General features: G+C 43.8%; 1 protein-coding gene across 5 annotated transcripts in view; it reads right to left on the bottom strand.

Moving 5' to 3' along the window:
- The window catches only part of clcn3 (chloride channel 3), a 113,823-nt gene that overhangs the window by 15,285 nt on the left and 70,866 nt on the right, over positions 1–27,672 (bottom strand). For all 5 annotated transcript variants that reach the window (XM_078394840.1, XM_078394844.1, XM_078394842.1 and 2 more), the window contains 8 exons: positions 25,689–25,876; positions 24,474–24,596; positions 20,710–20,916; positions 19,322–19,402; positions 7,959–8,504; positions 6,678–6,864; positions 2,776–3,174; positions 234–450 (listed from right to left, as the gene is read on the bottom strand). In XM_078394840.1, coding sequence (XP_078250966.1) covers positions 234–450; positions 2,776–3,174; positions 6,678–6,864; positions 7,959–8,504; positions 19,322–19,402; positions 20,710–20,916; positions 24,474–24,596; positions 25,689–25,876 — 1,948 coding nt within the window. The remainder of the gene's footprint in view (positions 1–233; positions 451–2,775; positions 3,175–6,677; positions 6,865–7,958; positions 8,505–19,321; positions 19,403–20,709; positions 20,917–24,473; positions 24,597–25,688; positions 25,877–27,672) is intronic.

The raw sequence follows: 27,672 nt of genomic DNA on the forward strand, positions 1-27,672 counted from the left end.
TCCACAAATTGAAGAGACTGTTTTTCATTTTCTTTCCCTTTTGACTGCTTCTCCGCACAAGTGCAAAATAGCTTGAAACTTCTTCCATTCCCAGCGCATCCTCATGTTGTTTTGTTTCAGCATATGATTAAAACTCTGGAGGAATTGCAGTGAAATTTATCCTTTAAGTCTCGGCAGTCAGAATTACTGTGGGCCAAACATTTTCCAAGGGTGTGATTCTGAACATGACTTACCCATTGTGCGTTACAAGGCACTGCCTCAGGCCCAGCTTGCGGAAGATGTCCACTACAATCTCCATAGGCGTATGGTCTGTAACCGTGAATGGGCTCATATCGAGAATGCTTCGCAGCTTCAATGGGCGTGGGCTGTCTGCTGGAAGCGTCGGAGCATGCTGGGTGAAATGAACCCTGGAACTGGTGACAATGCCTTCTTGCTTTCTTCTAGCATTTTCTGAAAGGAGAGAAAAAAAAATCAAATTTGAAAATCTGCTTCAATTATCGGGAATCAGGAGATTCAGGGCTGCTGATTATTTCAGCACGTTTGCATTGTTTAATCTTGCTTTAAATAATAACTATTACTGAAGTATGTGTGCCCCGACATTTGCAATGTGCAGTGTGCAACAATACCCATGAACTAAACAAAGACGTAAAATGTTGGAGTAACTCAGCGGGTCAGGCAGCATCCCTGGAGAACATGATTAGTATGGGTGTCAGGGGTCATGGGGAGAAGGCAGGAGAATGGGGTTGAGGGGGAAAGAAAAATCAGCCACAATTGAATAGCGGAGTAGACTTGATAGGCCGAATGGCCTAGTTCTGCTCCTAGAACTTATGAAAGACATGGATAGGTGATGTTTTGGGTTGGGATCCGTTTTCACACTGATTGTGGTGGGGACAAAAAGCTGGAAGAGACGTTGGCAACTACAGATGTTGATTTACACAAAAAGACAGGAGCAATTTAGTGGGTCTGGTAGCATCTCTGAAGAACATGGATAGGTGATGTTTTAATTTGGGACCCTTCTTCAGACTGATTGGGAGGGAGGTGGGTGGGATTCTCTCCCAGCTTTCTTTACCCCCCCGTCCGTCCGTCCTCACCTGCAATCAGTCTGAAGAAGGGTCTCCAACCCAAAATGTCACCTTGCATGTTCTCTAGGGATGCTGCCTGATAGGCTGAGTTACTCCAGTACTTTGTGTCTTTTTTTGTTAACCAGCATCTCCAATAGTCATAAACTTGTAGGTTGTACTGAAAATGAGAAGCTGAGACAGAGGGTGCCGTCAGAGACAGAGGGTGCCATCAGAGACAGAGACAGAGTGCCGTCTGCTCTGTCCTTGGAAAATTGGAGTACACAATGATATTATTTTCTCCCTCTTTCTTTTAATATTGATCCCATTACACTGTGCCAAAAAATATATGAATTTCAAAATGATGCACGAATACCCAAACTAAGAACCCTTAAAAGGGTTGCAAACTGAAACGTCACCTAATCGTTTTCTCCAGATAAGCTGCCTGACCCGCTGTGTTACTCCAGCATTTGGTGCCTTTTTTTGGTATAAACCAGCATCTGCAGTTCCTTCCTACACACTAAGAACTCTTCTGATACATTCCTCTGCTTTTCCATTAATGTTCCACCAACCTCCAAGCCTCTGCGCAAGTGAGCTCACTGCATTTTAATAAGGTGGGATGTCAAGAGTGGGATGGGGCGGTGGAGAGCAAATGGCAGCTAAAAGAGACACAGCAGCACTTCACATTCTGCTTTCCTCCTGCTCTTCATCACTTGTTTCCTCAGGCTTTTTAAAAAAAAGAAGCTCCTTTCATGTTGCTTTTTCCAATAACTTTCATGCAGTGTCAGAACACCAACACACAACGTCGATCTGTGGGTTTGGTTTATTTAGATCTACAGCCTCCCTTTAAATGTTGATCTGTAAATACTATTTATGTCTGCTTGATATTTATATTTCAAATGTAACTTCACTGTTTTATCGCGCTGGTTTCTGTTTTGAAGTATGCCTTTGAAATATAATTTTCAAGATATGGGAGTTGCTAGCAAAATTGAGCTACATTGAATATTGGGCTATAATGATTAATTAACTGTGCTTTTGCCGCCTTCCTTCATGGACCACATTTTCAGATAGAAAGCTAGAGCATTTTCACAGCAGAAAAACACTTAGCAAAGTGAGTTCACACTCCTGATTTAAAAGATCACATTCACTGTATCCAATGAGCAAATTCTGAAGATGTGGGTATTATAACAACATTTAAAAGATTTTCAGATAGGTACATGGATAGGAAAGGTTTAGAGGGATATGGGCCAAACACAGGCAGATGGGACTAGCGTAGATGGGGCATCGCAATTGGTATGGCATGTTGGGCCGAAGGGCCTGTTTCCATGCCGTACGGCTCCATGACTCTATGTCTTTATGCGTGTATGAACATGCACAATACACAATCCGTACTGAAGTCATTGGGCGGCACAGTGACGCAGCGGTAGAGTTGCTGCCTTACAGCCCCAGAAACCCGGGTTCAATCCTGACTACAGGTGCTGTCTGTACAGAGTTTGTACCTTCTCCGTGACCACATGGGTTTTCTCTGGGTGCTCTGGTTTCCTCCCACAGTCCAAAGCCACACAGGTTTGGAGGTTAATTGGCTTTGGTAAAAATTGTACTTTGTTCCCTAGTGTGTAGGATAGTGCTAGTTTAAGGGGTGATTGCTGGTCGGCGCAGACTCAGTGAGTCGAAGGCCTGTGGCTGCATTGTATTTCTAAACTAAACTAAACCATACCTAATGCAATAGTTATATCCCTTCGGAGTGCAAATCCGACCAATCTTTGCGACTCTTTTGAAACAATGACAGGAAAACCATTATACGTTGTTTCATTAATCGTAATTTCTAGGTCTTCGACTGTCATATCATCCTGTATCAGGACCGAGAGAGGAGCTTCATTCCTCCGAGGACGCATCACGTCCGCTGCCAGCGTTGTATGGGTGAACTCTTCTTTAGCGTCCAGGAACGGGTACCCATTCAGGCGGATGTGCGATTCGTAAATGCCCTCTCTGCCAAACGCGTCTCCCACCCACTTGCTTGTCATCACAGCTGCCATGAGGGGAACGATGTACTCCAGCCCACCGGTTAACTCAAACACAATTACTACCAGGGAAACAGTCATCCGGGTCACACCGCCTGTAAAACAAAAGGGAAAAAAATTACTGCCGGAGAATGGGTAGCACGGTAGTGCAGCAGTAGAGTTGCTGCCTTACAGTGCCAGAGACCCGTGTTCAGTCCTGACTACAGGTGCTGTCTGTACAGAGTTTGTATGTTCTCCCCGTGACAGTGTGGGTTTTCTCTGGGTGCTCTGGTTTCTTCCACACTCCAAAGATTTGCAAGTTTGTAGAATAATTGGCTTTGGCAAAGATTGTAAATTGTCCTAGTGCGGACTCGATGGGCCGACGGGCCTATTTCCATGCTGTATCTCTAAACTAAGAAGATGTGATAATTTTCCTGAGGGAGATTCAAGGAACTGCCGATGCTGAAATCTTGAGGGAAACAAAAGGTAATTCAGCGGCTCAGGCAGCATCTGTGGGGACAATGGACGTTTCAGGTCAGACTTCATCAGTCTAAAGAAGGGCCCCGATCCAAACTTTGTCTGTCCATTCTCTCCACAGATGCTGCTTGACCCACTAAGTTCCTCCTGCACTTTATGTGTTTTGTGAAATAATTTTCTCTCTATACCATTTTTTAAGATCACCTTTCTTCAGTTTATTAGACTTTTCTTTGCTGAGCAACGCGACGAGAATTTTATATCGTGGAAAACCTCCTTGTTCAGACTATCTCTCAATGACTCAATGTCTTTGGTAAAAAAATTGTAAATTGTCCCGAGTGTGTAGGATAGTGCTAGTGTACGGTTGATCGCTGGTCGGCACAGTCTCAGTGGGCTGAAGGACCTCTTTCCACACTGTATCTCCAAAATCTAAATTCTAAATTACAGCTTCATCCAATTTGTGCCATCTATCTCACTGAATGAATTGTCCTATCAATGATTATAAGGTTATAACTTCATAAGTTATAGGAGCAGAATTAGACCATTCAGCCCATCGAGTCTACACCGCCATTCAATCATGGCTGATCTATCTTTCCCTCTCAACCCCACTCTCCAGCCTTCTCCTCACAACCCTTACTAATCTGGACAGGGTCATTGTTTACAAATGAATATTCTGTTCAGATTGCTTTATTGATTTCAGAGTCTGTATTGCAAAGTGCAAGGGCTTTATAACTAAAAAGATAGATGGTATAATGCTGAAGCTGTTCGAATCCAAAGCGACTAAAGATGGAACAGTTCATTTTGACATCAAAACTGTATATTTTTTGGTTTGTACAGTTTTGGCCTATTTGAATCTTTAGATGTTCCCAAAGGGTGAAGATTATCATATCATATCATATATATACAGCCGGAAACAGGCCCTTTCGGCCCACCAAGTCCGTGCCGCCCAGCGATCCCCGTACATTAACACTATCCTACACCCACTAGGGACAATTTTTTTTTACATTTACCCAGCCAATTAACCTACATACCTGTATGTCTTTGGCGAGTGGCTCTCAGCTCCCACACCCAACTCTCATATAAGGGGAGAGGGGAATGATTTAAAATGGGTTGGAGGGGCAACATTTTCATTCAAAGGGTTGTGGTATTTAGAATGAGTTGCCTGAGGTGGATATAATTAAACTGTTTAAACGGCATTTGAACAGGTGCACGGCTAAAAGAGTTTAGAGGGATATGGCCAAATGGAGGCAGATTGTTCTAGCTCAGATAGATATCCCAACCCAACTTGGTTAACACACAACAGCTTTTCACTGTACACGTGACAATAAACTAAACTCAAATTCATTTGAAATATCTACAACTTACAAAGCACAAATGTATTTCTTATTGATGCAGTCTTGAACAATTTTTTGTCACCATTTTCAAGTTCCAGGTTACCCACCTCTGTCCTGCTATAGATAATCCAAAGGTGCCCCTCATTGCAGTGGTCATTTTCAAGTTGATGAATTTGTCTAATTCAGTTTAAAGACTTTTGGCCCATCGAGTCATCCAGTGACCATCAATCACCCATTCACACTTGTTCTGTTATCCCACTTTATTCACTTCCCACACACAACGGGCAATTTCAAGAGGCAATGTCGTTAACTTACAAATCCGCATGCCTTAGGGGTGTGGGAGGAAACCGGAGCACCCGGAGGAAACCCACCTGGTCACATGGAGAATGTGCAAACTCACACAGCACTTGAGGGTCAGAATCAAATTTGGTGCTCCAGAGCTGTGAGGCAGAAGTTCTACCTGCTGCAACACTGTGCCTTCCAAACCATTTTGTTTTCTGAAGCATGAATGCTTTCAGTTATAGAATAGCACTGATCTTTTCAGTGCTATTCTATTCTCTAAAAATAAATGGCTTCTGAAGATGAGCAAAAGCTTGTAGCCATTTTGAGTCACCCACTCCATTAGAGCTGGCTCAATTTTGACCCTCACAACATGGTATTCAGCAGCTTCCTCGATGAAAAGGTTGCCATGAAAGTGAAAGGTATAGTTATCCAACCTAAACCTTTCCAGTGGGGACAAGGTGTGAAGGTGTTACCGAGCTGACGACCTGCAAGAAAACATGACGATGAACATGTGGTACATCATCTTGTCCGCAGTGCTTAGATCCCAAGATCCGAGGATCACTTCACAGGATTCAGCATCCATTCTTTGGATCATTTCCAAAGTCTAAATTTATCAGCTTGTGATTTTGTTGACAACAGCTGTTTCTCGAGTTGAAGCATATCTTTTGTGTTCACGAGATTAGTTGAAGGTATTTTGGGCCCATTGGATCTCAGAGGTCTCGTCCTTATTGAGGTGCCTTGCTCTTTCCAAACAAATTAACCCAACATTGATTTGCCTTCGTATTAGTTGCAACAAGAAGATGGGTCTCATGCCACACGTTGTGCTTGGTTGGCATCATTTTTCATAATTTTCATAAATAGTGTGAACAGGTGATCAATAGTCAGCGTAGACTCTATGGGCCGAAGGGCCTGTTTCCATGCTGTATCTCAGAGCCAAACTAAACTAAACTTGTCACCTATCTATGTGTTGTCCCTTCTATGAATTTTCTGTCAGCTTTGAGAAGATACCATATTGTTACAATAATAACATCACCCTTCAATCTACCCCCTGCACCCTCCCCATCCAGGACCTTCTGACTTACATTTGTCAGTGTTAGCAGACCCCACAATGGCCACCCCAAGAGACTGCCAACGGCCCCTGTCAATCTGTGTGAGAATGTAACCTTATTTAGCTTTCTAAGGATTCCCCTCAGAGAAACTCATCAACATTTATTAGGAGTCTGACTTTATCCTATGCAAACTTGTGGACAATTAGGATTATAAATAGGACGGAGGACACAAAGTGCTGGATTAACTCAGCAGGTGAGGCAAGTTCTCTGGAGAACTTGGATAGGTGACGTTTTGGGTCAGTCCCCTTCTTGGGTCTGAAGAAGGGTCCCGACACAAAACATCACCAATCCGTGTTCTCCAGAGATGCTGCCTGACCCGCTGCGTTACCCCAGCACTTTGTGTCCTTCTGTGTAAACCAGCATCTGCAGTTCCTTGTTTCTGGATTAATTCTGGATTGCCAATAAAGTTTACAAACGTACCCAAACATGCTGCAGCACCAACCATTGCATACAAGCCAGGTGTAACACAGTCGGCGCCAACATTACACCACTGGTTAAATATGAACCAGTCATGGTGATGATAGGCCATTTGTTCCACTGCAATTCCCACTATCCTGCCAGCAATGGCACCAATTGCCATGCTTGGAATGAAGAGACCTGAAGGTACCTGCAACAAAGAACAGAATGTGGTATAAATAAAAACCAACTGAGAGATGGATAAGACAATTTTTGTATCCGTTCTAATTCTACTTCTGTTTCTATTAGGTCTTGCATGTTGTTGCACAGATAGATGTCACTACAGCTCACAAAAATGTGCTTTAAAACAAAATGATAGGATTTGTAGTTTTGGAATTGTTAGAGTCATGGAGTGATACAGTGTGGAAACGGCCATACTTGCCCACACCGGCCAACATGTCCCAGCTGCCCGCGTTTGGTTCATATCCCTCCAAACCTGTCCTATCCATGTGCCTGTCTAACTGTTTCTTAAATGTTGGGATAGTCCCTGCCTCAACTACCTCCACTGGCAGCTTGTTCCATACACCCACCACCCTTTGTGTGAAAAAGTTACACCTCCGATTCCTATTAAATCTTTTCCCCTTCACCTTAAACCTATTCCTCTGGTCCTCAATTCACCTACTTTGGGCAAGAGACTCTGCATCCAAGGATATAGGACTAAATAACTGCACACTATGTAATAAAAATGAACAGCTGATACTGGTTTATACCAAAGATAGACACATAATGCTGTAGTAACTCAACGGGTCAGGCATCTCTGGAGACAATAGATAGGTGACATTTTAGGTCGGCACCCTTCTTCAGAATGTCACCTACCGAGTTACTCTAACAGCACACTAGTGTGTGGGAAGTGGATGCGAAGGAGCTAGTGTGAATGGGTGAACAACGGTCAATGTGGACTCGGTGGGCCGAAAGGCCTTTTTCTATGCTGTAAAACTAAAACTAAAAGCACCCCACTGCTAACCTGTCTCATTTAGCTTAATGTATTAAGGATCTAATTCAAGATCTACTCTGCATGCATGGCTTAGCGACAAAATGAAAATGTATACAACTCTTTTCAACTTTTGGTCCGTTACTGTAATGAATTTCTAATCTTTGAAACAATTAAGTGCATAGATATCTAGTTATCTAATCCTGTCATTTACAAAACTACAACTCCCAACTCTTTGTTTGAAAGGATTGCATAATTAACAGATTCCCGTGAACATCTGAACATATTTAGTTTGAAAATAAAACATTTGTTACCTTAATTCCAAACGTGAAAATGGTCATAATAATTTTGAATATTAGAGCCAGGGCCAGTTTACCAATGGCATCGTAAACTCCTTGGCCTGCGGGTCGATCTGGAATATCATCCAACAGCTTACTGACGTTTGCATCAGTCTGGTAGTCACAAAGTGGTGAAGATTCGAGTGGCCCACAGTCAGTGAAAAGCTCTTTAATCAACTCGCTAGTGTTCTTCCTTGTGTACTGGTTGGGGAAAGCGATCACTGCGGTGATGACGGTCACTATAATGACTTCCAGGACAGGGAACTTGCCAAACTTAGTGGTTTTCCGTCGCCTACACCACGCAATGTTAGCACGGATGAAGAAAGCTCCCCACAGTCCACCAAACACGCCCAGCAGGATGAAAGGGATCAGTTCAAATAAATACCAGGGAGTGTGGTACTCCACGTAAAAGAGGACCAAACGGCTGTTTCCAAACGGATTAATGGAGCGCAAGATGAAGGCTGCCACTAATGCAGCAAAAAATGATCTCCACAGGGTTTTCAAGGGAAAGTAGTAGCTAACCTGGAAGACAAAGGGTTTTATTTTAAAACGTGAAGAAATAGAAAAAACATACCTATCTTTCAAAATCTTTTCAATATCGAATTCAAAGCAGGCTGGTCAAAGAAAGCTGGCCAACTTAGAATTGACAATAAAGGGGAAGATGGAACTTTTGAAATGTTGCTCATTACAAAGGTATGCATTTGCCCAAAAGTGAATATTTGGTTAAAAGCCACATGTAAATGTTGCTTTGCAGATTTTTAATGAGATAAAACCGTAAACTAATTTCAAATATTCACATAAACAAGAAAAAGGACAAAGACCAATTTCTCCATCAAACGCATGAACCATCGCATGAACCGGCCCATCGAGTCCGCGTCAACCAACGAACACCCTGTACACTAGCACTATCCCAATTAAAGAACCAATTAACCTACAAACCTGCATGGCTCCAGTGTGGGAGGAAACCAGTAAGGTGGCAGAGCACCTGGAGAAAACCAACGTGGTGACAGTGAGAACATACAAATTCCATACACACAGCACCTGTAGGCAGGATCGAATCTAGGTCTCTGGCGCTGTAACTCTACCGCTGCGTCAACATGCCGCCCTAAATTTCATTGTTCCGTTTTGGTATATATGACAATTAAATACTCTGGAAATACAAATTGTCCATATAATATTGTTATATTTCAGAATGTGACATTGCTGAACATGCTAGAGTTTATTGGCCATCGCCGACTGACCCTGGACGGTGCTGAGTCACTTCTTTAACTCCTGCTGCCCTACTGCTAATGATATTTACACAGTGCTGTTAAGAAAGGAGTTCCAGGATTTAGACCCAGAGACAATGAAGGAATGGTGACACATTCCAAAATAAGGAACGTGCGTGACCTGGTGGTGGTGGTCCCATGAGTCCTTTGTGGTGGCGGAGGTCATGGAACGGCTGGCAGGCCGCCGGCAGCAAAGTGGGACTCGGTGAGAGCAACCCAGCGGACGGGCCGCCGAGAGCAAAGAGGGACCCGGCAGGATGCCGCCGAGAGCAAAGTGGGGCTCGGCGGGGCGCTGCTGAGAGTAATTCAGCGGAGGGGCCGCCGAGAACTAAGAGGGACCCGGCGGGCCGCCATGGGCCACGTGCGGCGGCAGGCCTGGTTTGCCGCTGCGAGAAGACAAGACTGTACCTTTGAAACTTTGTTGTCGCCAGAAACGAGGCGACTCATTGTGCACTGCCTACGCGAAGTCTGCTGAATGATTTTACCAGATTTTATGCAAAAACAATGAAGTTCACTGTACCTAGTGTATGTTACACAGTACATGTTACAATAAAGCAGCATTGAATTGAATCATTGGATTTGGGAGTAGTCTGGGTGAGGAAGTGCAGCAGAGTTTACAGGTTTACTATACACTGCAGCTAGTCAAGTCAAAGTCAATTTTATTGTCAATCCTCAGCCAGTTCACACAGACAGAAAATCGAAATACCGTTTCCCACAATCCCGAGGAACAAAGTGCATAAAACAAAAGGCACAGCAAACAACAATCAACATAAAACATAAAATATAAAATATAGTCACTTCAAATTTTTTTTAAAAAAGTGTCTGGTGCTGGATGTGCGTGTGTGTGGGGTGTTAAAGTCCAGGTCCCATAGGGGCAGGGGAGAGAGGAGGAAGGGAGGGGAGAGAGTTCAGCATCCTGACAGCCTGGTGGAAAAAACTGTTCTTTAGTCGGGTGGTGCTTGACCTCAGGCTGCGAAACCTTCTCCCTGAAGGCAGGAGGGTGAAGAGGCTGTTGGAGGGGTGGGAGGGGTCACCCACAATGCTCAATGCTTTGCGGGTGAGGCGGGTGGTGTAAAGGACCAGGAGTGTTGGGAGTGAGGCGCCAGTGATCCTCTCAGCAGTGTTCACTATGCGCTGCAGGGTCTTACGGCTGGAGGCTGTGCAGCTTCCGAACCACACAGTGATGCAGCTGCTGAGGATGCTCTCGATGGCACCTCGGTAAAAAGTGTACATGATGGGTGTGGGGGCTCCCGCTCTCTTCAGTTTGCGGAGGAAGTAGAGGCGCTGCTGGGCTTTCTTGGCGATGGACATGATGTTGTTGCTCCAGGAGAGATCCTCGGTGATGTTCACCCCCAGAAATTTGGTGCTGCTCACCTGCTCCACAGCAGCACCATTGATGGTCAGTGGGTGGGGGTGTTGGGTGTGCGTTCTCCTGAAGTCGACAACAATCTCCTTTGTTTTCTCCACATTCAGGAAGAGATTGTTGTCTGTGCACCACGCGGCCAGCTGGTCCACCTCCTTCCTGTAGTGGGTCTCGTCGTTGTTGCTGATGAGACCCACCACTGTTGTGTCATCCGCAAACTTGACGAAGTGGTTGGAGCTGTAGGTGGGTGTGCAGTCGTGGGTCAGCAAGGTGAAGAGCAGGGGGCTTAGCACACATCCTTGTGGGGCACCCGTACTCAGCGTGATGGTGTCCGATGTGTTGCTGCCGACCCGTACGGACTGGGGTCTGGCAGTGAGGAAGTCCAGCAGCCAGTTGCAGAGAAGGGGGCTGAGGCCCAGATTTGTTAGTTTACAAACCAGCTGCTGGGGGATGATGGTGTTAAATGCTGAGCTAAAGTCTATGAACAGCATCCTAACATATGAGTTTTTAGTGTCCAAGTGGGTGAGGGATGGGTGTAGAGCAGAGGAGATGGCATCCTCAGTGGACCGCTTAGCTCGATATGCAAACTGAAACGGGTCCAGGGAGGGGGGGAGGTTGGATCTGATCTGCTTCATGACCAGCCTCTCGAAGCACTTCATGATGGTTGAAGTCAGCGCTACAGGGCGGTAGTCGTTGAAGCAGGATGGAGAAGACTTCTTGGGCACAGGTATGATGGTGGTTTCTTTGAAGCACAAGGGAACAACAGCCTGGCTCAGGGAGATGTTGAAGATGTCTGTGAGGACATCTGTGAGCTCAGCTGCGCAGTCTTTTAGCACACGACCAGGAATGTTGTCAGGTCCAGAAGCTTTCCGGGTGTTAATCCTTAACAGTGTGCTCCTCACACTGCCTGGAGACAGACAAATAGCCTGGTCGTTGGGGGGAGGAGTTGTTTTCTGCGCAGGTGTGTTGCTCTGAGCTTCAAAGCGTGCGAAGAAGCCGTTGAGGTCGTTCAAGAGAGAGGTGTCACTGTCACAGGTCTGTGGTAAGGGTTTGTAGTCCGTGATAGTCCTAATACCCTTCCACAGGCTCCGTGTGTCTCTGCTGTCACTGAAGTGGGCTGTGATGCGCCGGGTGTAGTGTTGTTTGGCTTTCCTGATGCCACTGGAAAGGTTGGCCCTGGCTGCTCTGAGACCGGCTGGATTGCCCTCTCTGAAGGCAGCGTTGCGGACCCTCAGCAGCCCATGGACCTCCCCTGTCAGCCATGGCTTCTGGTTAGCCCGGATGGTGATGGCTCTGGTGTGGGTCACATCGTCAATGCATTTGGTGATGTAGCCTGTAACTGTCTCTGTGTATTCCTGAATGTTGGTTGTGTTGTTGTATGTTGCTGCCTGCTTGAACATGTCCCAGTCTGTAGTCTCAAAGCAGTTTTGGAGTGCAGCTGTGCTGTCCTCTGACCACACACGTACCTCTTTTGAAACCGGTTTGGTGACTTTCACCCGGGGTCTGTATGCCGGTTTCAGCAGAACGGTGAGGTGATCAGAGAGGCCGATGTGGGGGAGGGGGGAAGCCTTGTATGCTCCTTTGATGGTCGTGTAGACAAGGTCCAAGGTGTTGTTTTCTCGTGTTGGGAAATCAACATGCTGGTATACTTTGGGCATGACAGTTTTTAGGTTAGCATGGTTGAAGTCCCCAGCTACGATGAGAAAGCCATCTGGGTGTGCTGTCTGCTGCTCAGAGATGGCCCGGTACAGTTCGCAGAGTGCCTCCTCTCTGTCCTTGTTGTTGGAACTGGGAGGGATGTAAACAGCGACTAACAGGATAGCTGTTAGCTCCCTCGGGAGGTAGAAAGGTCGGCACTTCACAACCATAAACTCCGCCAGCGGTGAACAGTGTTTGTAGACCAACACAGCGTCCCGACACCAAGCATCACTGATGTAAACAATCACACCGCCGCCGCGAGTCTTCCCCCCGCTAACCGTAGCTCTGTCCGATCGGTAGCATGTTAGCCGGTCGAGCTGAACAGCGGAGTCCGGGATGTTGTCATTAAGCCATGTTTCCGTAAAAACGTAAACACAGCATTCCCTCACCTCACGCTGGGTCGACCGGAGAAGTCTTATAGTGTCCATTTTATTGTCCAGTGAGCGTACATTAGCCATTAGCATGCTCGGAATAGCCGGTCTGTGTGGGCTAGCCGCTAGCCTAGCACGGATGCCTCCGCGCTTACCCCTCTTCTGCTTCCTCTCACACCGCCTGCGGTGTCTCCTTTCCAGCCGGGGGGCAGCACTCGAGGCCAAGGTCGAGGTCAGGCAGAGTATTCTGAGGCCGCTAAGTTCCTCTGCAAGCATAGCGTCCAGTGTTGATGATGTTGTTTTCTTGTCCAGCAAGAACTCACGACTATACTGTCTACTGCTGACTGTCCAGAGTTGTTGAAGTGACAAACATGACGAACTTGATAAAACATTAAAAACACTCGAAAAATCGGGAGAGTGTGGGGCCGCTGCGTCTGCACGCGCTGCCATCTAGTTAGCTACGGCCTGCCAGTCACGGAAGGAATGAATTTTTAGGTGTGGTGGATGAACTGCCAATTAAGTATGCTGCTTTGTCCTGGATGGTGTTGAACTTGAGTGTTTTTGAATCTATACATCCAGGCATGTGGAGAGCACTTCATCATGCTCTTGAATTTCCTCCTGTGGAAAGGCTCAAATTCAAAACGTGAGTCATCACACACACATCCAGTCTGGGCGGGGGACTCGATTTCATTGAACATCAAGGAAAGGTTTCATAGTGCATTCGTAGTCTTATTATTACTTTCCACTTCACTAGCCCTGGCCTGAATGTTACAGCTGCCTGCAGGAACGTAATGCTTCACTTGCAGATGAAATGAAATGAAATATAATGCAATCATCAGTGAACTCAGTGAACATTGTGTACAAAATCATGAGAGGAATAGATCGGGTAGATGCACAGAGTCTCTCGCCCAGATTTGGGGAATCGAGAACCAGAGAACATAGGTTTAAGGTGAAGGGGAAAAGATTTAATAGGAATCTGAGGTGTAACTTTTTCACACAAATGGGTGGTGGGTGTATGGAATGAGCTGCCAGAGGAGGTAATTGAGGCAGATACTACTGCACCATTAAAAAAAAAATTGGATATGGGCCAAACGCAGGCAAGTGGGACTAATGTAGATGAAACATGTTGGTCAGTGTGGGAAAACTTGGGCCTGTTTCCACGCTGTATGATTCTATCTCCTTCTGCACTTCAGTGGAGCAAAAATCATTGATGAAATCAGTGAAGATGAATGTTCAAATAGCAGCATCTCCCAACAAACTCCTGCAATAATGTCCTGGGGTCAGGTGATTCATATCCAAACACACAACCTCCTTCCTTTGTGCTGTAGGAAAGGACACAAAGTGCTGGAGTAACTCAACAGGTCAGGCAGCATCTCTGGAGAACATGGATTGGTGACATTACAGATTGGAATCCTTCTTCAGACTGAAGGTTTTCTTTGTGCTGGGTATGATTTCAACCATTGAAATGATTTCCTCACTGACTTCAGTTTTATCTGCCTCTGCAATTAGACACATGCCATTTTGAGTGCCATGTACAGTCATTTTCACCTCATGTCTACACTTTAGGTTTTTGGTCCGCATTTAGACCAAAGTTGCGATGAGGTCTGGAGTGGATTGTTTCTGGTAACACAAAAATATGCTTCGGCAGCAAGTTCCCAGGGTTTTTCTTGATCCTGGCTGCCTTTCTTGTGTTTGTTTTGTTTCAATTTTTGTTTTCACGTGTTGTATTTTATTACATGGACGGGTTGGGCATTTAACCCTCTGAGCCTGTTTTACCACTCAATGGGATCATAGATGATCTGTGACTTTCTTTGTACATCTCCCTTTGTCCTGTTTCTCAATATGATTAATCAACAATCTTTGATTTAAAATTAATGATCAGCCCGAGTATCAATTGTGTTTGTGCTAAACTAATTCAAACTTCCATTACCCATTACGTTCAAGCTCTAACTTCAGCACTGAAAGACATGGGGAAAAATTGTAAATTGTCCCTAGTGTGTAGGATAGTGCAAATGAACGGGGTGATTGCTGGTTGGCACAGGCTTGGTGGGCCAAAGGGCCTAATTCCGTGCTGTATCTCTCTGGTAAAATCTAGTAAAGTAAAAAATTAATGTAATCACTATCTTCTATTCCTCTAGATGTAAAGACCAACGTTTCACTAAGAGTTTTTGATTATTATCTGTGGCTATTCCTGACATTTTAACCTTTGTACACAAACTCTTTAGTTAGACAGGCACATGGATAGAACAGGTTCAGAGGGATATCGGCCAAACTTCAGGCAGGTGGGACGTGTAGATGGGACATGTTGGCCGGTGTGGGCAAGTTGGGCCAAAGGGCCTGCTTCCACGCTCTAAGACTCTACAATTCTTTACATCTCCAATCATTCCAGCTTTAGAAAATATTCTGATTAATTCTTTTTAGCACCAAAGTCTCACGTTCAATTACTCTGAAATATGTCCTCCACAGCAGACCTCCCAACATTTGATTTTACAAATTCATAATTTTGATGTCCAAAATTCCGAATTTTACATTAAAATTCATAATATGGCGCGTAATGTAACTTTTCTGCCAAAAAAAAATGTATGCACACCAAATGCGCGTACACGTTGCGCTACATTCATGTGTGAAAAACAACTATTATTTCCAACAGTCTGTAGTTCTTGGACTACAGGTACAATGTCAGGCCTGTCATGAGTATATTCTGCTATTTATAGAAAGGTTATTGAACAGAAATGCTTTTTACAACACAAAGAAAAAATTGTTTTGTTTTTCCTATTTTGCTTTTCCTTACACATTCCAATTCTCTTGGTATTGAATAAAAGAACAATGGTCATAAAATGTATGACTAAGTTATGAAGGCCAGCGGCAAGGCGAGGCCAGTGGCCAGACCAGCGGCGAGGCGAGGCCAGCGGCGAGGGGCAGAGCGAGCGACGAGGCATGTGTTTTGCGGAAAAATGTGAGGCGAAATCGGAATGGCGGAAATGAAATAAGAAAGCGGGAACTTTCTGCCAAATTTGGACGGGTTGGGAGGTCTGCCACAGTATCGCTCAGCCACCCAATCTCCTAATAGTTTGCATTTTAATGCTTTCATTACCACACTGACCTTTTGTTCAACATAAGGGTGTTTATACATACAGCTGAGGTCCCAAGACAGTTTCTGATGCAAAGCCATGAGTCATATCCTGTCAATTTAATACCTACCCATTATCACAACTCTGTCTTCTGTTGCTCATAACATTTCTAACAAGGATTAATAATTTACCTTGACATTTGTAATCTTTAACCTTAGGTAATTGTCCCTTATCAGAGATATTATTGCTTACCTCCTGCAAGTCCACACAAATAACTTTAACAGGGATTACTCAGTCTGCTACTGTAGTCACCCATTCCAGGAAATTAAACATTTACATATTTACCTTCCCATCACATATTCCGATACAAGGAACTACAGATGCTGGCTAATACGCAAAGTGCTGGAGGAACAGGAGATCATGTAGCATCTCTGGAGAACATGGACTGGTGACATTTCGGATCCAAAATGTCACCTATCCTTATTCTCCAAAGATGCTGCATGCCCTGCTGAGTTACTCCAGCACTTTGTGCCCACAGCACATATGGTACATGCTGGCAGAGATTTTCCTGGTGTTCAATCAATCTTAATCATGGACTCCATTTTCTAGCATTAAATGTTACTAAATGGAATCCAATTCTTGGATTTTCTTATTTAGATATCATAAATAACGGAGAGAAATGTATTTTCCTTATCTGAAAAGGAATTAAAACAAATAAATGAAATTTTGCTTAGAGGATTCGCTATGTTTTCACCAAGTTCCTGTAAATCTGTTTCTGAACCTTTGGGTGGCACAGTGGTGCAGCTGGTAGAGCTGCTGCCTCACAGTGGTGCAGACCCAGGTTCAATTGTGACCTTAGGTGTTGTCCCCGAGGAGTTTGCATGTTCTTCCTGTGACCTTGTGGGTTTCCTCCGGGTGCTTCGGTTTCCTTCCACGTGCGGTTTGTGGGCCAATTGGCCTCTGTAAGATTGCTCCCCGTGTATAGGGAATGGATGCAAAAGTGGGCTAACATAGAACTAATGTGAACGGGTGATCAATGGTCAGCATGGACTCGGTAAGCTGAAGGCCCTGATTCCATGCTGTATCTCTAAGACTAAAAAAACTAAAATTTAATTTATTTTTAATGCCATTATTTTAGTCATAGAATCATAGAGTGAATCACAGCGTGGAAACAGGCCCTTTGGCCCAACTTGCCCACACCGACCAACATCCCAACTACACTAGTCCCATCTCTCCATGTTTGGCCCATATCCTGTCCCATCCAAGTACCTGTCTAATTGGTTCTTAAACGTTGCAATAGTCCCTGCCTTAACTATCTCCTCTGGCAGCTTGTTCCATACACCCAGCACCCTTTGTGCGAAAATATTACCCCTCAGATTCCTATTAAATCTTTCCCCCTTCACCTTAAACCTATGTCCTCTGGTTCTCGATTTTCCCCTACTCTGGGCAAGAGACTCTGTGTGTCTACCTGATCTATTCCCCTCATGATTTTATACACATCTCTAAGATCACCTCTCATCCTCCTGCGCTCCAAGGTATAAAATACCAGACTGCTCAACCTCTCCCGAGAGCTCAGACTCTCGAGTCAACTTTTTTGGTCACATCTTCAAACTCAATCAGATTTGTGAGACATGGCCTCACACGTACAAAACCATGCTGACTCTCCCTAATGAGTGCTTGTCCCTCTAAATGCATGTACATCCTATGCCTCAGAATACTCTCTCGTAACTTTCCAACTGCAGATGTTAAGCTCATTGGCCTATAGTATCCAGCCTTTTCCCTGCAGCCCTTCTTGAATAGAGGCACACCATTTGCAACCCTCCGGTCTTCTGGCACCTCTCCTCCATTTAATGCCGACTCATAAATTTCAACCAGGGCTTCCGCAATTTCCTCTTGAGCTTCCCACAATGTCCTCGGGTATATCTGATCCAGCCCAGGAGATTTGTTTACTTTTATACGCGTCAGGACCTTCAGCGCCTCTTTGACCATAATACTGACTGCTCTCAAGATAGTTCCATTGACTGCCCCAAGTTCCTCAAGCCTCTCATCATTCTCCATGGTTAAAGCAGAGGAGAAATACTCATAGACGACCTTGCCCATCTCATGTAGTTGCACACATGACTGCTGTGATTCCTGAAGGGTCCCTCTCTCTCTAGCTACCCTTTTTCTCTTTATGTACTTCTAAAATCTCTTGGGATTATATTTAATGCTATCTGCCAGAGCTATCTGCTGTCCCCTTTTTGCCCTTTTGATTTCCTTCTTTCGTTTACTCCGTAGTTCCTGAAACTCCTCTAGGGATACACTTGATCCCAGCTGCCAAAACCTATCCCATGCCTCCTTCTTAATCTTGACCAATGCCTCAATTTCCCTCGTCATCCAAGGTTCCTTACGTTTGCCTGCCTTGCCTTTCAATCTAACAGGGACATGCATGTCCTGAGCTCTTATCAGCCCACTTTTTAAAATATCCCACTTTCCTGACGTTCCTTTTCCTTCATTACAGGTAATCTATTTGTGTTAATGTTATTGAATCACTGTCCCTGATTTAACTTTAGTTTAGTTGGGCTGTTGAGGCCAGCATTAATCAGTTATGATCATATAGCATAGCTTGTAGGGCCTGCAGGCCCACTACTCCCATTTCCTTTATAGTCTTCTACTCTAAACATTGGTGCAAAGGTTAACCCTGTTCTTGAGTTCAACATTCAGTCTTCTACTCTAAACATCGATGCCAAAGCGGGGTGCAGCAAAGCCGAGGCCCAGAAAGACCCTTTATTCCTGTGAACGGATTGTGTATAAAATCGAGAACACAGTCGAAAATGTGTGACTGCTAATTGCTCAATTTGTAAAGGCTGCACGCAAAGCCTTGGCTACTGCCAAACTAAATGGACAATTCATTCCACGTCACAAAATCAGACAGCAGCTTTGTTTTGGGCAGCTACAGAAGGTGAAACTATACTGCAGCTGCTACCCACTGCTATTTACATTTGCTACTGTAATAAGCCTCAAAACCAGGCCCCATATCCGAGGAAGGTTGTGGTGGCATTGGAGAGGGTCCAGAGGATGTTTACAAGAATGGTCCCAGGAACTATTGCGTTAACGTATGATGAGCATTTGACAGCACTGAGCCTGCACTCACTGGAGTTTAGAAGGATTGGCGGGGTGGGGGGGACAACGACCCTGATTGAAACTTACCAAATAGTGAAAGGCCTGGATAGAGTGGATGTGGAGAGGATGTTTCCACTAGTGGGAGAATCTCAGACCAGAGGTCATAGCCACAAAATAAAAGGACGTACCGTTAAAAAGAAGATGAAGAGGGATTTCTTTAGTCAGAGGATGGTGAATCTGTGGAATTCATTGCCACAGACAGAATGGATATTTTTAAGGTGGAGATTGACAGATTCTCGATTAGTATGGGGAGAAGGCAAGAGAATGGGGATGAGAGGGAAAGATAGATCAGCCATGATTGAATGATGGAGTAGACATGATGGGCTGAATAGCCTAATTCTGCTCCACTGACATATGAACTTATGAAAATGATTGAAACTGGAAGTGAAGAGGAAGCACCCATTACCTCTTCCAAGCTAAAAAGGACACCACCAATTGGAGCACCAAAAGCCACAGAGACTCCAGCTGCTGACGCTGCAGACAACACCTGTGTGAAGAAACAACAGTTAGTGAGCTTACTTTAATGTTTAGTTGTTTAGTTTATTATTCTCACATGTTCCGAGGTGCAGTGAAAAGTTTTTTGTCACCTGCTATCCAGTCAGTGAAAAGACTATACATGATTACAATCAAGCCATCACAGTACAGATATAGGATAAATAGAATAACATTTTGTGCAAGATAAAATCCGATTAAAGATAGTCTGAAGGTCTCCAATGAGGTAGATGGTAGGTCAAGACCGCTCTCTAGTTGGTGATAGGATGGTTCAGTTGCCTCATAACAGCTTGGAAGAAACAGTCCCTGAATCTGGAGGTGTGTGTTTTCACACTTCTGTACCTCTTGCCTGTTGCGAAAGAGGAGATGAAGGGGTGACTGGGGTGACACTGGTCCGTGATTATGCTGGAGGCCTTGCCGAAGCAGCGTGCAGATGGAATTAATGGAAGAGAAGTTGGTTTACATGATGGCCTGGGCTACGTTCACAACTCTCTGCAATTTCTTGTGGCCTTGGATGGAGCTGTTCCCAAAATGTGGTTTACAGTGAAATCGTTTCGAAGCAGAAAATGCACAGAGGCAGATGCACATAGTCTTGTACCCAGAGTAGTGGGATCAAGAACTGGAATACATTGGTTTAAGGTGAGAGGGGAATGATTTAATAGGAACCTGAGGGGCAACTTTTTCCATACAGTGTGTGGTAGTTATATGCAATGAGGTGCCAGAAGTTGAGGCAGGTATTTTAACAACATTTAAAAGAAATCTGGTCAGGTACATGACTCTAAGATTGGCTTGTTGGCAGGTGGCAGAAGGTAGTGTTGGATCAGTGTTTCTGTTGGATCACATTGAAAAAGGTTCAGTATAACCAACATCACAGAGGTGCAGTGGTGGAGCCAGGTTGAGTAAAGGGGGGGGGGGGGGGGGGATGTATGTGTGTGTGCATAGTTTGAACATTCGCCCTGTGACTGTATGGATTTTTCTGGGTTCTCTGGTTTATTCCCACTTTCCAAAGACATGCAGGTTTCTAGGTTGATTAGATTCTGTAAATTGCCTTTAGTGTGTAGGACATTGAACTATTGTGCGGGTGATCAATGGTCGGCGTGGACTCAGTGGGCTGAAAGGCCTGTTTCCACGCTGTATTTATAAACTAAATTAAACTAAACGCTTTATAAAGATTCAAGTCAAGGCAGAATGCTCATTACCTCTAAGATGATGGGAAACAACGCAAGCACAGAAAAGCTTGACAAACCTTTGAAAGGAAAGGATCTCGTAAGAAAAAATAATGAGAAAATATAGGATTCCTACCTCTCGCTTCTTTGCTTCATTCTTGTTGTATTTTGGGAATAAATAGGAAAATATATTTCCACAGCAACAGGCAACGTGTACAAGAGGACCCTCTTTCCCCAGGCTCAGTCCAGAGGCCACAGCTAAAACCAGAGTGATTGTTTTAATTAGCAACGTCCATTTGCCTAGGTAGCCCCGGATGATGAAGCCACTAAGAATAGTTTTAATCTGTAATAGAGAAACACAAATAATATTAGATTGAAAAAAGTGGTGTTATGTGATAAGACATGCAGATAAACTTTAGCAGAAAGAATAAGGAGTGATAATACTGGCTAAACGCGAACTTCTAAAGGGCAGTGGAAGAGGATAACTGGCTTTGGTAAAAGTGTAAATTGTCCAGTGTGATTGTGCTAGTGTACAGGGATTGCTGGTTGGCGTGAACTTGGTTTGTGGAAGGGCCTGTTTCAGCGCCATATCTCTGAACTAAACTAGAATGTGAGGGGGCTGGGAGTGTCTGTGTATTCACCATTGAAAATACTACGGCTTATTGAGAAAGTCATCTAAATACATAGGCATATTGAGAGAGTGGAACATATGGGATTCTAATCCTCATACGTACACGCTTCAACTAAAAGCAGGAAAGTTACATTGGAATCCATGAAAACCTGGTGGATTGGATTTAAAATTCAGCTTGACCATAGAAGATGGAAAGTAGAAATGGAAGAGAGTTATTCTGACTGGAGGTCTGTGACCAGTGGTGTTCCCCAACAATTAGTCCTGGTACTTCTGTTATTTGAGAAATGGTAGGCTGAGTTTAAGCTGGAAGAATGTGAGGAAAGTACCCTTGGGAGCATTGATGTAGAAGGGAGCAAATCCATAGCTCCCTCAAAGGGATAGGAAGATGAACGCATACAACATAAATGTCTTCCTCAGTCAGGACAGTGTATAAAAGTCAGGATAATTAACAATGCAGCGGCTAAAAACTTTGGTGAGACCATATTTTAAGTATTGTCTGCAATTCTGTTCATCACATTACAGGAAGAATGTGCAGGCTTTGGAGTGGGTAAAGAAGAGGTTCACCAGGATGTTGCCTGAACCGGAGAGTATTAGCTATAAGCAGAGGTTGAACAAACTTGTGATTGTGTTCCCTGCGGCATCTGTAGGCGAGGGGTGACCTGATGGAAGAATGAAAGGCACAAACGCGGTAGATAGTCAGAGTCTTTTACCCAGAAAGGAAATGTGAAATACAGGATGACAGAGTTCTAAGGTGAGAGAGGGAAAGTTTAAAGGAAATTTACGAGGCACACAAACTGGTAGGTGCCTGGAACGCAATACTAGAGAAGTGGTAGAAGCAAATACATTGCTTTAATAATTAAAATAAAAGAGTAATAAATTTCAAAAGGCATCTAGGCAGACATAAGGTCAGCGGGGAATAGAGGGATAAAGACCATGTGCTGGCAAATGTGCAGATTAGATTGGCATCATGATCAGCACAATGTAGCTGAAGGACCGGTTCCTGTGCTGTACTGTGCTATGTCTGTTCTATATTCAGGGTAAAAGTTAAAAGAGGCTGCAAGGACAAACTGTTTTCTAAATGCAAATTAGAGGGAGTACAGAGAAGGTTCACCAGATTGATCCCTGGGATGGCGGGACTTACATATGAGGAAAGACTGGATAGACTGGGCTTGTACTCGCTGGAATTTAGGAGACTGAGGGGGGATCTTATAGAAACATATAAAATTCTTAAGGGGTTGGAGAGGCTAGATGCGGGAAGATTGTTCCCGATGTTGGGGGAGTCCAGAACCAGGGGTCACAGCTTAAGGATAAGGAGGAAGTCTTTTAGGACCGAGATGAGAAAACATTTCTTCACACAGAGAGTGGTGAGTCTGTGGAATTCTCTGCCACAGAAGGTAGTTGAGGCCAGTTCATTGGCTATATTTAAGAGGGAGTTAGATGTGGCCCTTTTTGCTAAAGGGATCAGGGGGTATGGAGAGAAGGCAGGTACAGGCTACTGAGCTGGATGATCAGCCATGATCATATTGAATGGCGGTGCAGGCTCGAAGGGCCGAATGGCCTACTCCTGCACCTATTTTCTATGTTTCTATCTGTTATTCACTGCAAGTGATGGTGGTGGAATAAATCAAGGTTTTTGAGGGACTCTGGAAGGAAAACAACCTGTAGGGCCAGAGAAGGGATTGACTGCATTGCTCTGCTAGATAGTTTGAATGGTTTCCTTCGTGCCCACACCTTTCTTTAATTCTCTGAAAGCATTTAAAAATAGTGCCAACGACAGTGGCACATTTTAGCAACTGGAAAGCACGTGTGACACACTGCGACAGACCAGTCATCACTCATAAACCTTTGGATCATGTGAGAGTAGCATGAGGATACAAAGGTTAAAACTGATGCTGAAGACTTAAGACGGATCAGGAATTGATTTTTCACTTAATGAGCATTGAAAAATTGCTTTTACACAAAATGACAGAGAAATTTGACAGGCATTTAAAATAATGAAGGACTTAGGCATTGGCATAGAGAAACTCCCCAGCATGGGCTCAGTGAGCTGAATGGCCTCCTTCTGTGCAGTAACCCTTCTCTGATTCTGTAAATTGGATACTGCAGTGAGGACAGGCATGTTTTCTCCTAGATGAATTATAATAGTTTGAAATACCTATGGACTTTTTATCCAGCTAATTTTCAAAACAGTAAAATTGTGGTTAGTGTCCAATCAAGATGTGCGTTCAAATTTCTTAACATATTCTTAACATTTGTGGAGAACAAACTATAAAAGTTTTATCAAAACATGTCAAAATTGTCAAGATGACATACTAAGGAATATAGTTCCTCCATTCTCCCAAAGGAATTCAGAAGTCATAGACAGAATGACTCATTTTATTCTAACAAATTGTTTTGATTCTCAACACAAAACCAGCCTTCAGAACTGAAAAATATTTCTACTGGCAGTTAAACTATTATTGCCTAGTGCTATATGGTAGCCCAAGTAGTTCTGAATTAAAACCTTCACACTCAATTCAGTTAAATATTCCAGACAGCAGAAGACAGAGGACACTAAATTCATCATTCCAGATTAGATACGAATTAAGAATCCAAATATATTTGGTGTGCTAATCACAGGTGAATGTTTTTCAAATTTCTTACCAGTTATGTCTGTGTGGCTAATTTATAGCTGATTTCACTCATTTGTACTGATTGCGTAGTCCAGTTTCTTACCAACATCCCAGACTGGCATAAGTTCACCTCTGATGCTAACCCACACATTTAAGTTTTAAATATTTTTATTATTGGTCTGCAAATGTATTCTTGTATTATATAGGAGTCATACACGACATTAGAAATTGCCACGGGTTCTTTATTAATGCTGAGGAAGCTCTCAAGCTAGTAAACGAAAAGCAATGAAGCATGCTAACCCATACAATTCAAGAATGTTAAGTCAGAAGTAGAATAGATCAGGATTGACCCCAGGAGCTGTAAAGCAGCAGCTCTACCGTTGCGCCACTGTCAGGCAGAGACCTTCATCTCCCAACAACAAGTTTTGACCAAATGTCTACACCTGATGCTTTACAACCTTAAATTCTTACAGCAACAAACAAATTATTTCATTCATCATGCCCATGTTGGTAAAACATTAACTGGTCCTTTACTCTTATCAGGTACAGCTGGTCAGTCATCCTGTGTTGCATTTAATGAAAAAAAAGCCTTTTTTCAGAACAGAAAATGTAAATGACATTGTTAAATAATTTTTTCAAAGATTTTTTGAATCTCACCTCTGGAATTCCAGAGCCGCAGGCATATGGAGCAAACACCTTCACTAAGGAAACAGCCAGGAAGCCAAAGCCCAAGGCCCAAGAGATGTACATAATGTAGTTCATTATATAAGAACCTGGACCCTGCAAAAAATGACACCAAAAAGTCTGAATCAGAGCCTGCAAGCTTTTGGGAAACATATACTCATGCATCTTTTATCCCAATGTTAGCACTGGGGAGAGAACAGCACCTCTTTCAGGCAGATCACCATGAGGCAAATAATAAGCACCTAGTTTTCAGGTCATGCACGAATAGTCAACAACAGAATAAAATACTCTCAAACATTTTCAAACCTCCCAGAAAATCATTTAGCTTTCAAACTCTATGGATGGAAAACTGATACCCATAAAATTAACCAGATATTAAGGGTACAGAAGGCACAAGGCACTGCAGATGCTGGAATATTGAATAAAACTTTAGACATTAGACTTTAGTGATATAGCGCCGAAACTGGCTTTTCAGTCCACCGAATCTGCAACAACCAGCGATCACCTTGTACACTAACACTATTTACACACTCGGGTCAGTTTACAATTTTATTGAACCCAATGAACCCTCACACCTGCATGTCTTAGGAGTGTGGGAGGAAACTGGAGCACCCAGAGTAAACCGCATGTAGGAAGGAACTGCAGATGCTGGTTTAAACTGAAGATACACACAAAATGCTGGAGTAATTCAGCGGGACAGGCAGCATCTCTGGAGGGAAGGAATGGGTGAACTTTCGAGTCGAGACCCTTCTTCAGAAGAGTTACTCCAGCATTTTATGTCTACTCAGAGGAAACCCATGTGGTCATAGGGAGAATGTACAAACTCCGTACAGACAGCACCCAAGACCAAGATCAGGATCAAACCCAGGTCTCTGGCGCTGTAAGAAAACAAATCTACTGCTGCGCCACCGTGCCGCCAGGACTGTTACAAGATTGCGACAAACAACAACAAAATAAATCAGATTGAAGAAGAAACTGAAATGTCACCTATCCATGTTCTCCAGGGATGCTGCCTGACCTTCTGAGTTACTCCAGCATTTTTGTGTCTTTTTTGGTAAACCAGCATCTGTAGTTCCTTGTTTCTACTTTTTATTTATTTGAGTTTCAGCAAAAATGACTGCTTGTACAGTGTAGATTTCTGCATAAATGTGATATCTGTCATGAGGTATTCACAGTAGATCTACTTACATCCGCTTGTCCAATGATTAGTTCGGCCCATGTTTTCCACTGAGGACATTTGTTTCTTGCTTCAAACGTTGTCTCACTCGATCCCCAGCAGCACTGTTCATGGTTAAACCACAATGCGCTTAGACAAATGCCCTCCTTTAAATCAGTCATCCAGTCAGCAGCAATATCTATTAAGCCAGCCAAGGCACCTGGAATTGTCACATCAAATCACACCTTTAGTTGCCAATTTTCTTCAAAGTTTGAATGAAGGAATGAATTGCGCAGTCTGTCACTAGAATCAAACAATCTAATTAGTGCCAAGCCCAATGTTTTCATGGTACAAAATAACAACTATGTGCCACCCACCTTCAAGATTATTCCACCATGCAATCAGAAGGAAAGCCAAGATACTTGCAAACAATGAATTCATTCTACTTTTCACAGGTTAAAAGCAAATTCTACTTATTTAACCTCTTTCGTACAGAACGTCTCCAGATGCTGCACAGAAATAAGTGATTCTGAGTCACAGAAGTCAAGATTGGAAATGTATGACTGCAAGTCTGATGAAATGCAAGATAAGGACGGAGTGGAATATGAGGTATCTCGTGCAAACTCACATTTAATGAGTGCTTCAAGTCCATTTGGAATGGACAACTTTGAGGGAGGAAGGTGCGTGCAGGGGAAGTGGGTGGAGATTGAAATCATTCCATTGATGGAATCCAAGATATCTCTCTTATTTCACATCTCTGAAGTAGCTTGTACAAATTAATTGTCTGCTGGACCATTTCAGAGGGTGATTAACAGTCAACTGGATTGTTATGGACATGAGGAACTAGAGCAGAGAGAACATTTAATAACATAAGCTAACCTGGGTACTGGAGCTTGTCAATTGTTTACTGGGAGTAGGAGACGTCTCATTGAAAAGATCATACAGAGAGGATAAAACAGGAATACAAGATAGATGACAAATTCAGGACTGGAACTAAGGAAGAGGGAGGCTTCTTCATAAAAGTTTGCCTTAGGGGCAATGAGAAATTGAATCAGAAGAGGCATCTGAATGGAGGGACTTCTCAAGACATGTGCAATACATCGAATTTTCCTTTTTAAGAAAAATGACATCCTATGAAACATCGCACAATTATTTGCAAGGGCAATGAATCAATGATCTTTTTATGATCCACGGTAGAAGGTAGACACTGAAAGAAGCAATGACTGTGAACAAAGATATTATTCCACTGAATTTTCATCATATTGACATTCTTTCACATCTTAATGTATTTGGAAACAATTGCCACCAAAGATAGATAGAGCATAAAATACCTGAGATTTGTTGGCACTTTGCATAAATCATACTTCACAAGTATCAGGTATTATGCAGATCTGCACAACTATAACAAATCACGACAGCTCCGCCACCAATTTTCCGGCAACTGGTTGTCCGGCACCTCCTTTAATCTGGACAAAATTACGAGAGCAACTTGAAATCCCCCCCGGATGTCCCCCTGAAAATGTGGCGCCTAGGTGAGGCTGCCGATCCCGACCTCATCGGAACTTCTGTGGCTGATCGGCGGGTCAAATTTGCCCCCTGCTGTTGAGGCTCTGGAAAATCGGCCTGGCCGGACCAGCAGATCCGTTCTCATAGCCGACTGATCGGCGGGTCGAATTTGCTCCCTGTGGCTGGGACTCTGGAACTCTGGCCTAACTACTTCGGAGGCCGACTTTGCCGGCCGGTATCTCAGCCCCTCGGCGACCTAGGCAAACCATTCGGTACATTTGACTTTTCCCAGAGGCCACGACCTCTGTTGGTCTGGCAAAATGGATAATCCAGCAAGGCTCTGGAACCAATGGTGCCGGAAAATCGGTGGTGGGCCTGTATTACATTATTAATGAATCTGCTTCCATCCATAAACAACAATTTGTATTTCTAGATCTACTTTAATGTCATGGTTTATCAGCAGTATTTATCCGCAGCATTCAATAAAACAGTCACATAAAGATAAAGGAA

The sequence above is a fragment of the Rhinoraja longicauda genome, chromosome 3, assembly GCF_053455715.1.
Source record: "Rhinoraja longicauda isolate Sanriku21f chromosome 3, sRhiLon1.1, whole genome shotgun sequence".
Lineage (NCBI taxonomy): Eukaryota > Metazoa > Chordata > Chondrichthyes > Rajiformes > Arhynchobatidae > Rhinoraja > Rhinoraja longicauda.